This window comes from Antrostomus carolinensis, unplaced genomic scaffold (assembly GCF_000700745.2).
Source record: "Antrostomus carolinensis isolate BGI_N321 unplaced genomic scaffold, ASM70074v2 scaffold8332, whole genome shotgun sequence".
Lineage (NCBI taxonomy): Eukaryota > Metazoa > Chordata > Aves > Caprimulgiformes > Caprimulgidae > Antrostomus > Antrostomus carolinensis.
The window spans coordinates 1-11192 of NW_010300123.1; the positions used below are offsets into that span (position 1 = coordinate 1).

At 40.5% G+C, this 11192-nt stretch overlaps 1 protein-coding gene across 1 annotated transcript in view; it reads left to right on the forward strand.

Moving 5' to 3' along the window:
- Nucleotides 1–4661: 4661 nt before the first annotated feature.
- The window catches only part of NDE1 (nudE neurodevelopment protein 1), a 10698-nt gene continuing 4167 nt past the window's right edge, over nt 4662–11192 (forward strand). Inside the window, exons 1-4 of the mRNA XM_010163017.1 lie at nt 4662–4791; nt 5870–6023; nt 9869–10017; nt 10360–10496. Of these exons, the coding sequence (XP_010161319.1) occupies nt 4706–4791; nt 5870–6023; nt 9869–10017; nt 10360–10496 (526 nt within the window). The 5' untranslated portion in view covers nt 4662–4705. The remainder of the gene's footprint in view (nt 4792–5869; nt 6024–9868; nt 10018–10359; nt 10497–11192) is intronic.

The following is an 11192-nucleotide window of genomic DNA, read 5'->3' on the forward strand; positions in this document are numbered from 1 at the left end:
CCGAATGGGAATGGGGAGCCCCGGAGCGCTGCCGCTGACCTCCTGGCTCGCAGCTGGAACCATCAAGGTCAGGCGTTTCAGGATAGAAAACTTAACGGGATTCACTGGAAACTTGAAAGTATTGGAGCAGGACTGGGATCTGAAAGACGAGGGCTTTGCTGAATTAAGCCTTTCGGTAGAGCAGACCCTGAGAAGATGGGAACTCTTCGGTGCTGGCTGTGGGATCCCGTAGTAATCCTGGCACTCCGGTGACCTTCTCCTTGTCTTTCTCTCTTGTGGTGGGTTTTTTTTGATTCTTTTGTATTGCTTAAACAAAAGAAAATAGGCCGTTATGTTACAGAAAGACACTTGCAAAGGGACTATTTTAAGAAAAATGAATTTTCACAGGATGAGAAAGCTACTTTCCAGGAGCAAAGAGGGGTTTTGTTTTGGTTTACAGTTGGGAAAAAATGTCTAACAGGAGCTTCATCATCTTGGCCATGGATAATTCAGTAGCATTTATGGTACTGTTTTATTCTTAATTTTTTATTACAGTATAAATTTTTCTGACTCAGTTGATTGGGCATTGCTACAAAGATAGGACAACATTGTTCACCAAGCTAAAATACTATTTAAAAAAAAAAAGTACTCGGTATGCAGGGTTGTTTTGTGTTGTTTATTCTAGAACTGAAATAGAATCTAAGTTGAGGTCATCATGAATTTGGTAAACTCAGACTCTCATTTCCAAATTGAAGTTTCTTCAATAATTTTGTGTGTGACTTTTCTTACTATTGTTTTTCTCAAGAATTTGGAACTTCTGCTCTCACTTGTATGAAAGAGTTTCCTGCAACATTTCTGTTGAGGTATTTTTCTCCTTGCAGAAGTCCATTCCCCACCCATGAACGCTTCCACTTCCTGTATGATGTAGAGGTTTTGTAATGTCTGTGACCAGCGCTTGTGCCGCTTGCATGCAGGAAGTCTGGCCAGATGTTGCTTCTGTTTCATGTCTGTGAATACAAATAAGGTGCAGCCAGTGTGTGCCTGCGACTTTCTCTCCCTTTTTTCCACATTTGCCAATGTTTAACAAAACATTGCTAAAACTCTCTTCCCCCCCCCCGCCAAAAAAACCCCTCTCCCCCCCCCCGCCGTTTCTCTCCTCTCTTTTGTAGTGAGAATTAACAACGAGGAGTTCCTAATTGGTTTAATTACTCTCCAGGCATTTTGCATACTGTCCCCAAGCTGTTAAAAATCAAGGGAAGAAGGCAGCAGAGGGGGGAAAAAAAAGTCAAAGCTTTACCCTTTCTATGGGCAGTTTAGGAAGATTATGTGAGGTGGGTTTTTTTTTTTAAACAAACTTCAGAAAAGAAAAAAAACTTTAATACTTTGTCTAAAACTTGAAAATTTTCTTTTCAGTTTAAGTTGGTATCTTTCATCTTTGGTTAATTTGAAAATCCCTAAGATGTAGTGCAGGTGTGCAGGGAACCTGATAGGTCTTCCTTGTGAGTTGCGGACAAAAAACATGTGCCTGTGGCATGAGGCAGTAGTGAAACAATCTCTGCAGCATTGTGTCATCTCTGCGGCATACGTGTAGATCCACAGTCATTCCATGTATTTGCAGTTTAACAATTAATTTTGGATTATAAGTAGTATTTAGTAATGGTAACTATGAAACAGAGCATACTCTTATCAGATAAGGTCCTTAGTGGGTCTGTAATCTCATGGTTACAAAGACGTACTTAGAAACTGAAGGTGACAGCATCTTCATGCTTCTGTGGAAGTTACCAAGGTTCTGTGGAACTCCTGAATCTTATGGCTTGGTTATGGAAAGTTCTTTTGTATGTGATTATACAGTCTTAAAAATGCAAATGAGTACATTATTTTAGTCCTTGCAAAGTACAGTGTAAAGACACAAGTGAGAGCCAGATATGAGCATATTGAAGCTTTTGAGGCCAACAGGAGCTGTGTCTCTTGGTTCCTGAAGGTTGTTTGAAATCTTTTGGAAACAAGATGTCTTGCACTCCCTCTTTATCTTGTCTGACTCCTTTTTGTTGACTGTCTGAACAGGGATATGGGATTTATTATAATGATTGTGTCAGAAGAATTCCTTTTTGGAAACTTCTGAAATGTATTTTAATTTGTGTAGCAAAGCCAGGCATATGTTGTGTGGAATCTCTGTTCTTGATGAAATACAGAAAATTCATGTTGACTGAGTGGTGAGAAATATTAATCTAAAGGAAACTGGCTTGCTGTTCTCTGGAGTGGTTTGACCACAGTAATGGATGCTGGTCCTTCTTGGTTTCTCATTGCACCCGTATTGCTTCTTTGTGTCTGACCATCCCTCCCTGTCTCTCACCTGTAAAAGAGAAAATTATTTTTCTTAGCAATTGTGCTGCAAGGATTGGTGTGTGTGTGCACAGTGCCTTGATCATAAGGACATGCTCATTAACATCAAAGGCACTTTCAGTTTGCTTAAAAATACTAGAGTAGATGTGTCGTAAACTATTCTAAGTCAAGAATGTTAATTATGCTTGGTTGTGATTTTCTTTTTAATGAGCTATTATTAATAAGGTGCTACTAGTACCCTATTATTTTTAATAGGTACTGTTTGCAAAGTCGCTTCTCCTTACACTCCTTTTCCTCTTTTTTCCCCAGTGCATACTTCTGTAAACTGATACAAAGAGCAGCAGCCTTGAAACTTCTTGCTGGAAGTGTGTCAATATGTCACACAGTGGTTTTATTTGTTAGAAGGAAGTTGTGTAGCTTTGTCTAATTAACATTTTGTGCCAAGAAACTAAATTATGAAAATGAAAGCTTAGTAACTTTCCCCTCACCTGCCAGCTCCTCTTCTAAAAAATAGTGTAATTTCTGAGTGTGTAGCTGGTACTGTGCACCGAGGTGTGTGGGCACAGCTGTGCCTGTGTTTAGCTGTGACAACTGCTTACCCTTTGCTCAATAATCTCTTGAAAATAGCCTAGGCTGTGAAAAGGACTGGTGCTTTGCAGCACTGCTTGGGTATGTAAGAATTGGGCTTTAGATTACCATACTACTTTGAGTACTTGATACTGTTGTCTGTAGTAGAGGTAAGAACTACTTATGTTTATCTCAATAGAATTACCAGCTAGATGGCTGCTAATCCTGTTTAAACCAGGTGATTTTTCTGGAGAGGAGAGTCTCAACATAGGTGATGAATATTTTTTCTATTGAGTTCAATAGATGCAGTGGATGCACTCTTTCTTTAGCTGCGATGTGCTGCTCAGAAGGTCTACTCCAATGTTTTCTGAGTATCATAAATAAGAAGAGTAGAAGGCGGGAATGATTCCTAAATTATGTTTGAAGGCTTTGGCTGGTTTGTTTTTGGCTGTTGGTTTTTTGGTTTTTTTATTTTTTTTTTTATTTTTTATTCTATCAGGGTTATCTCTAGGAAATGTTTTGCTCAGTAGATCTGGAGCTGAAACTTGGTAGAATCGTGTATCCTCAGCCATTAGATTTCAGTAATACAGTTTTCTGACAATTACCATTGTCATGAGTTGTTCAACTCCACCTTTATTTACTGTCCTTGGTCTATTTGGGTATCTATTAAATTGATAAGGTCTGTGTGGAATCTTTTGCTTCATGAGGGGCTGGACATGGGCATGTTATCCGGAGCATTAGGTTTGATGTCAAGACTAACTCATATGAAATATTTGCTATTGACCTGTTTGTTAGAGTGCATCATGCACATCAGAGGGCATTTATTTAACTGTGGTGTCTATATACTTAAGTCTTCAAGCAGGAGTGGCCAACTTAAGGTTCTTGATTCCCCTGTGGCTCATTCATGTGTCATTCCCATTTGGAACTGTGTCCTGTGACTGGGTTTATGCTGGCACAGGCACAGCTGGATGGTTTGGATTGCTCACTGGATTGCTGCAGTCTATCTGCATACCTGGTCCAACCAGGTGGTATCCCACTAAAACCTCTGTGGAGCTGTTGTACTCACTTCCCTGGGAATTTCTGGAGCTTCCTTCTCCCATAGCTCTCTGAGGTATCCAGATAATTATGGCTCTCAGTCATACTTGGATTGTGATATTTTAGGTTTAAATTTGGGTAGCTTTGTCTATATTGACCATGGAGAATTTTTTCCTGTGTCCAGCAGTTATGTCTGTAAAAACCTTAGGTGTTCCTGGAAATGTTAACACATAAAATTAGTATCTTGAGTACTTTACCTGTGTTTCTTTGAAGTTTCTCTTTAATTTAATGGTAAATGTCTCTAGGGTTGTTGAAATTGACCTTAATCGCACTGTCTTTGGAGCTGAAGTTGTACCTGAGATGTCTTCTCTTTCACTTGTGTTCTGTGCGTGTGTGGGCACAGCTGTGGTTTGGTGTTTGGTGGTTGTGGTTGTGGTTTGGTTGTCTGGGGTTTGGTGCTCTGTGCTGTGTAGTCAGAGGGCTGGGGAAGGTACTCACTGGTGGGGCTGTGGTGTAAACGTGCAGCACCCTTAGGAGAACTGGGGAAAGGGACCTAATTACTCAGCAGTGATTCTTTCACGTTTATGGTATATCTGACAGAGCCCTGTCAAGACTGGTCTGTAGCCTGGTCTCCAGGCATGCAGTGACTGCCTGGGAAGAGGGGTGCTCTGCTCTGCAGCAGAAAGTACTGAGGTAGCTCACGGTATCAGCTCTTACACTTGATCCTTTAATTTTCCAGGGGAAAAAATGAAACGGGAGTTTTAAACTTGGAGGACTCATCATGGAAGATTCAGAAGGTCATCACTTCAGCTCAGTGGAAGAGGAAACCAGATACTGGAAAGAGTTGGCTATGAAATACAAGCAGTGGTAAGGCAGTGGCTTCATTCCTCAGAGTTGCTGGATGGGGTGCATGACGCTGCGTGCAAAGACGTAGCATCATGTAGGGTAGTAAGTTCAAGGTGGCTCAGCTATCTTGAATGATAGCAGTAGCAATGCTTCTGCATAAACTACAGCAGCACAGAGTCCTTTATGCTTATTTGAGCAGTGAATCTGTGCTGCTGTGGCGCTGCTGGTCTTGGTTCCTGCTCTGGTTTAAGTTGAACTGTGTGTTCTGAAATCGTGCCTCTGACTGCAATCTGTGGGCAGCCCATGGAAACATAACTCACTGCAGAACCCTGTTGGGGGTGGATGATCCAGGCCATTGCAGACAGAGAGATGCTGCTGTTCACTCTGTACGTCTTGATCTGTGTGGATCAAGAATGGTTTGACAGCACATGGATGGAGGAGGATCCCTGTCTGAGACTGGGCGTACTTTGCTCTTCCCTTTAGCTCAGTATGTTGCTCTGAATGCAGTAAAGGGTGAAAAAAAAATCCTGATTTTTTAGATGCTGATACTGGTGGGCCCTTTCTTAGACCAGATGTTCAGACCTTTCAGTGCTGCTTGTTTAACTTGCTGGAGGATTATTTCAATAGAATTGTTTAAGAATATAAGAACCTCTTTCCTTCCATTTTTCTCTCTTTTTCTATTTTTTTTTTATTGCTAATTAAAAATGGCTTTTATTTTTACAACCCATATTTCCAAATAAATAATTGAATAACAGATTAAATATACAGATGGCAGTGGACAATGTACAAGCTAAATTTAGAGACTCCATATGTCCTTAACACCTATAGTGTGAAGACAGACTTTGGGATTTTTCTATTTATTTGGGCTTTTAAAATTTTCTTACCAGTTTGCTATGGGATGGCTTTCCATGGTTGGTGGGGGAACATTTGCGTATGGTCCTCTCTTCCTGTTGAATATCTATGTTAGAGAAGGACATTGAGCCTTCTGTGTGAAAGTGCAGTATTTTTTAATTTTTTTTTTTACCTTGAGTGTACAGGAAAGATTTTTTTTTTTTCTTTGTCCATTGTCATGAGTTCTGTTGCTGGAATTGTTCTCCAGTGCTGAGAATACACAAGAGGAATTGCGTGAATTCCAAGAAGGGAGTCGAGAGTATGAAGCTGAACTGGAGACTCAGCTGCAGCAAACAGAGTCCAGAAACAGGGACCTTCTGTCAGAAAACAATCGTCTGCGAATGGAACTGGAGTCAGTTAAGGTAAGAGTGGCTGATGTGTACAGTATCTGCATGTCCTGAGTGCAAATGTGAATGGGGTGAGCATGTGCAGATTCAGCTTGCCTTGTGGACAGAGACCTTCAGCATTACAAAGAAATGGAACGGAAAACTGCAAAAAAGAAAGTCTTGAAAAAATAAGAAATGTCAATCTGTTGCCAGCTTTGAGGGTGCTCGATACCTTGGTCATGTTCCTGAACCCCCATTTGCAGGTTGTGGCTATGTGGTGGGATAGATTTGAGATGGGAGAAGATTGTTTGCAGTAAAGCAGAAAGTAAACATGAACATAACAGAGCTGCTGTTCTATTCCTTCTTCCACCTGCTTAGTGCTTTTTTTCATGGCTTTCTTGCCGTCTGCATTGTGCAGACGCAGATAATACTGCAGAACAATCAAAATACAAACATTCCATCTGTATTCTTGCACTACATAAGAAAACTCTGTAGTTTAAAACCCTTTTTACATAGTTGTGTGTTTATTATCTCGGATTCCAGATAAGCTGGGAAGCAGCAGCCAGTGTAACACGTAGAACTGAGAGACACAAAACAGTTCCAGTCCTGGTTTTGTTACTGAATCTGTGTTAAAGGAATTTAACTTGGTCAGTGGGTAACTCTAGGTTTGCTTTATTGATAATGCAGAGTTGGGCTATCACCTCAGTGAGTGGCGAAGGCATTGCAAAAATCAGGCTCTCTATATGTGCTAAATATAACATTATACAATGGGTATTCTTTTTGAAGTTCTCGGTGTTTTCCCATGAACCCTCAGTTCCAAATTTCTCATTTAAAATTCTATAAAAGTCCACAGTGGTCTTCAAACGCAGCTGATTCTTCTTGTCTCATCTCAGTGCCTCTTCAGAAGTTGCAGCTCACTGGTCCCATTCTGGTCACTGTATTCACTTATCTTCTTGAATAATCTTCCTGTCTGTTCACCTTTGCACTTCTAAGAAAAACTTACATAAAGACACTTAACTTATGTCTATTTTAAAATATGTAATCTTTCACAATTCACTTACTCCAAGTTAATCACTTATCACCTGTAATTGCTATGTCTCTAAATTCTATTATTCTTGTTGATTCAGCTGGATTGGCTTTAAACCAACCACGGAGAGGGCTGTACAAAGGACAAAGTGAGAAGCAGCATGGTTGCATGGTTTATAAGAATTATTATTCTATTATTTCATAGCACATGTTTCTAATTTTTCATCTTAACCATAATACTTCTATTAATCAATATCATTTCACCTATAAGCATTCTCTTAGAGAGTCTTTCCCTTTTACATCTGTCTGTACTTGCGGAAAAGTAATTTATCCTCTTTGTACTTGGTTAGCCTTCTGTGAAACTAAGAACCAGCTTAAAAGCATTAACTTCTTTAATTATAAAACATAAGGGATATGAACTTATTGACATGGAACTCTTTACCAGAGTGCCTTATGAAATAATGAAGCTCTCTGGAGTATAAAGAGTGGCGAGTCTGGCTCATTTCATTCTCATTAAAGATGCTGCTAGTTCCCTGTGCTGGTTCACAGCTTCAGAAATACTGGTAAATTTTCTTAAACTTGAAAAAAATAAATTGTCAGTGAAATTGGTGTGATTTTTTGAAAAGTTTGATCTCAATGGCCTTTTACTTAAAGGTGACATATAGTCACCCAAGAAATACTACACTATATTTTATAGGGCTAGGACAGTATCTGTAGACATAGAGATTAATTAATTACACTTCTACTCAATTGGGAGCATTAATGAGCTAATGGGAGTGAAGGTATTCGTATAAGTGATTAATCACTGGATTAGTCCAGGTTTGCAATGCCTAAACTGTGTCCAAATTACTGTCTTAAGGAAATAATCTGTTCCATGCAGATGTCCTGTCCCTCTAGCACCAACTTAGTGATTCCCTCCCACCCCACTTGTGGATAGCAAAACCTCCAAGGCTTGTTTCATTCTTATGTTGCACTGATCTTTGTTCTTGTTGTGTTAGTGCCTTAGCTAAATTCTCTGCATGCTGTGTGGTGGGAGTATTAGACTGCTGTTCCATGTAGCCACATAAACCCGTGTAAGCTGATGAGCTTGGGAAGAAGGCATATTTGACAAAAATAAAACCTGCAGCTCATTTAATCGAGGAGGATAGGGACTATTTTCTTTCTCTAGAGGAGCTAGGATGAGAGGAGAGGACAATGAACCAGCCAAAGCAGTTAAGAATGAAAATAGTAGGAAACAAGATAAAACCTAGACAAGTGGAGGGTAAACATACTTTAGAAGATCTTAAATTATTCTTCACAGTAGCTAACTTTATTAAAACATATTCTGCCTGAAACAAACCTTTGACTATTCATGCAGCTTGAAGCAAACAATTGGCTAGTCATACAGCCTGAAAACTGCAGTAACAGCCTGCAGTGAAGGAACAGAGACTCCATTGATGGCCGGATCAGCTGATAGTTTATTACAATTGGCTGAAAACAAAGAATCAAACCTTGCAGTTCTGGTCTTTGCTCTTGAATTGATTCAGATAAAAACATTAAACTCACAAAGCTATTGAGCAGCTGTTAACTGAGCCTGTCAGGGGTTGGTGTCGGCATCTAGGTCAACACTAGCGAAGTTTGCCAGGCCCACACAGCTTGTGGCTTTGAGCTTACAGCCTAGTGTGTATGCTTGCTCTCCCCTCAGAAACCAGAGTTCACACTACCTGAAAATAAGTTAAAATAATGCTTTAGAGGGTTTGTTTAGAGAGTCTTGAAAAGCTGGTGGAAAGTAATCTGCCTGTTAGAGCTTGGGGGCTCTTAAATTCAGCATGCAACTGTGCTTCAGAGATCCAGAATTATAGCAGTGTCACCACACTGTAATCAAATAAGAGTTTATTAATTCAGAATGGGTATCTATTTCCCTCTTCCTTGTCTATGCATTTCATGTGCTAAAATAGCTGTCTTCAAGTTACCAGTCATGCTAGACTACGTGCCGTGGTTTTCAAATTCCAGTGCATGGATTTGTTTTCAGTGACTTCAGGTGTGTTGTACTTAAATTCTGGATGGAGAAAGCACTTCGGGAATGCTACTTATACAGCAGTCTTGGCATGTTGGAGTGATCTGATAGCAAGGTAGTGGAGTGTAAAGCATTGTGGTAGACAGTGTGCTGTGAAGCTTTCCCTGTCACGTGATGTGGAGCTGACCACATATAGTGGCAATAGCAGGAGAAAGATATTTGATGGAGAAGCTAAGCCTTCCTCCCTGCCTGTGCCTCTCTTAAATGTACCATTGTGTACACGGTAAAGGGAGACAGTTTATTTTAGGTTTGCATCCAAAGCATGTTGCATAACTGTACCTGAAATGCTTTGTGACCCAGAACTCTGAACCTGCTTTGGGCTAATAAAACCACAGGGGCAGTGGGGAATCCTGCTGGTTCCACAGCAATATGTAACAGTGTCACACTTGGATTTTTTTTTTCTTGTTATTTAGACACCCAAGTACTGCTTTACTTTTTATTAGACTTGAAAAATAAGTGGCTTCTCTTGCATCTTGCTTTGTGTGTTGCTAAATCTCTTTGGGCTCAGAAATTATACTGTCTCGTTCTCTGGGAGAGCAAGGAACAGCCCTGTGCTGTGGAGGTTGGGAACTGCTCCCCAGCACCATTGCTTGATAAGGAGTGACAGGAAGAGCTCTTGTCTGCTGGCAGCCCAGAAGCATGTGAGCAATTGCCTTTGTTGGCATTTTACCATATGTAAGGTGATGTTTCTCAAAAAAAACTTCACAGCCTCTGCCTTTAAAGGGGCTCAGACAATGCCACAGAAAGAGAACATGCATTGCTAAGTCCCTGATATACTGTTTGATTTGCCTTTGATTAGGAAAAGATTGAAATGCAGCATTCGGAAGGATACAGACAAATCTCTGCGCTGGAAGATGACTTGGCACAGACAAAAGCTATTAAAGATCAGCTTCAGAAATACATTAGAGAACTCGAGCAAGCAAATGATGACTTGGAAAGAGCAAAAAGGTGACACATCTTCTGTATTTTCTTTTTCCACCTATGTTTTGTCTTCTGAGCGTGGTGTCACTGAGCGGTTTGTGATGCTGTACTTGTTAGCACTGCTGTTCTGAACTAATCACTTAAGCGATGATTGTGGTGAAGAGGTTTGTGGCAGATGGGAAATATGATTTTTTTTTTTTTGCTTCTGTTCCCCCCCATGGCACTCTTTCATATCTTACAAGCTAAAATAAAAACTAATAATAAAACAAAGCAAACCAAACAAAAACTCAACATTCTCTCTTGTGAGAGAGGGAGTTCCTCTATGTGCTTGAAAGATCTGGTAGTGACATCTTGTGCACTCTTTTTCAGAGCCACTATAATGTCTCTGGAAGACTTTGAACAGCGTTTAAACCAGGCTATTGAAAGAAATGCTTTTCTGGAGAGTGAGCTGGATGAGAAAGAAAACCTTCTGGAGTCTGTGCAGCGCCTGAAAGATGAAGCTAGAGGTTAGACAGAAATTATTTGTATAATTCCCTTTCTCTCCTCCTGGCCTGCAGCTGTTCAGATATCTTAGAGCTTGGCTTTTAAGTTTATATCTTTTAAATCTGCTATATAAAATGTAGAAGAAAATGAGGAAACTTCAAGACTGTTGCCCCCCCTACTCCTTGAACTCCTGACTTTGTTCCAGAGCAGCTCACAGAAGCAAAAGTCTGTTCCAGCCTTCTAATCTGTGGTCATGCTTCAGGGCCTTAGGGGGTTAAGAAGAGCCAGTCCAGCTGGGGCATGTGGTGTTCTGGCTTCCTGTAACCCATGAAGATTGCTTTAATAATCATTAACCTCATTGTTTCCTGGCCTGTGAAAAATTGAGTCAATGAAACACTAATGGGGCAGTAAAACAGGAGGGCTATGACTGATTTCTAGCTACCTTTGAATAGCCTCACGTGCAAGCTTCTTGATATCTGTCAGTAAGGCTGGGTGAGAAGAGAAGAGACCATGGAGCTGGAAAACCACCTTCTGTTTTAAGATCTTGTGCCCTTGAGTGGTTTCCATAAGCCACAGCCAGGCTGTGGGACAGAAGTACTCTATCCCTTGGCTAGATAGTGATGTGGTTTCCACCAGGCCTCAGCTCAGGCTTCCTTCATGTGGAAACCAGAGTAGAAGAGAAAAGGGTACAATAGGTAGGATCTGAACCTGGCGCAGAG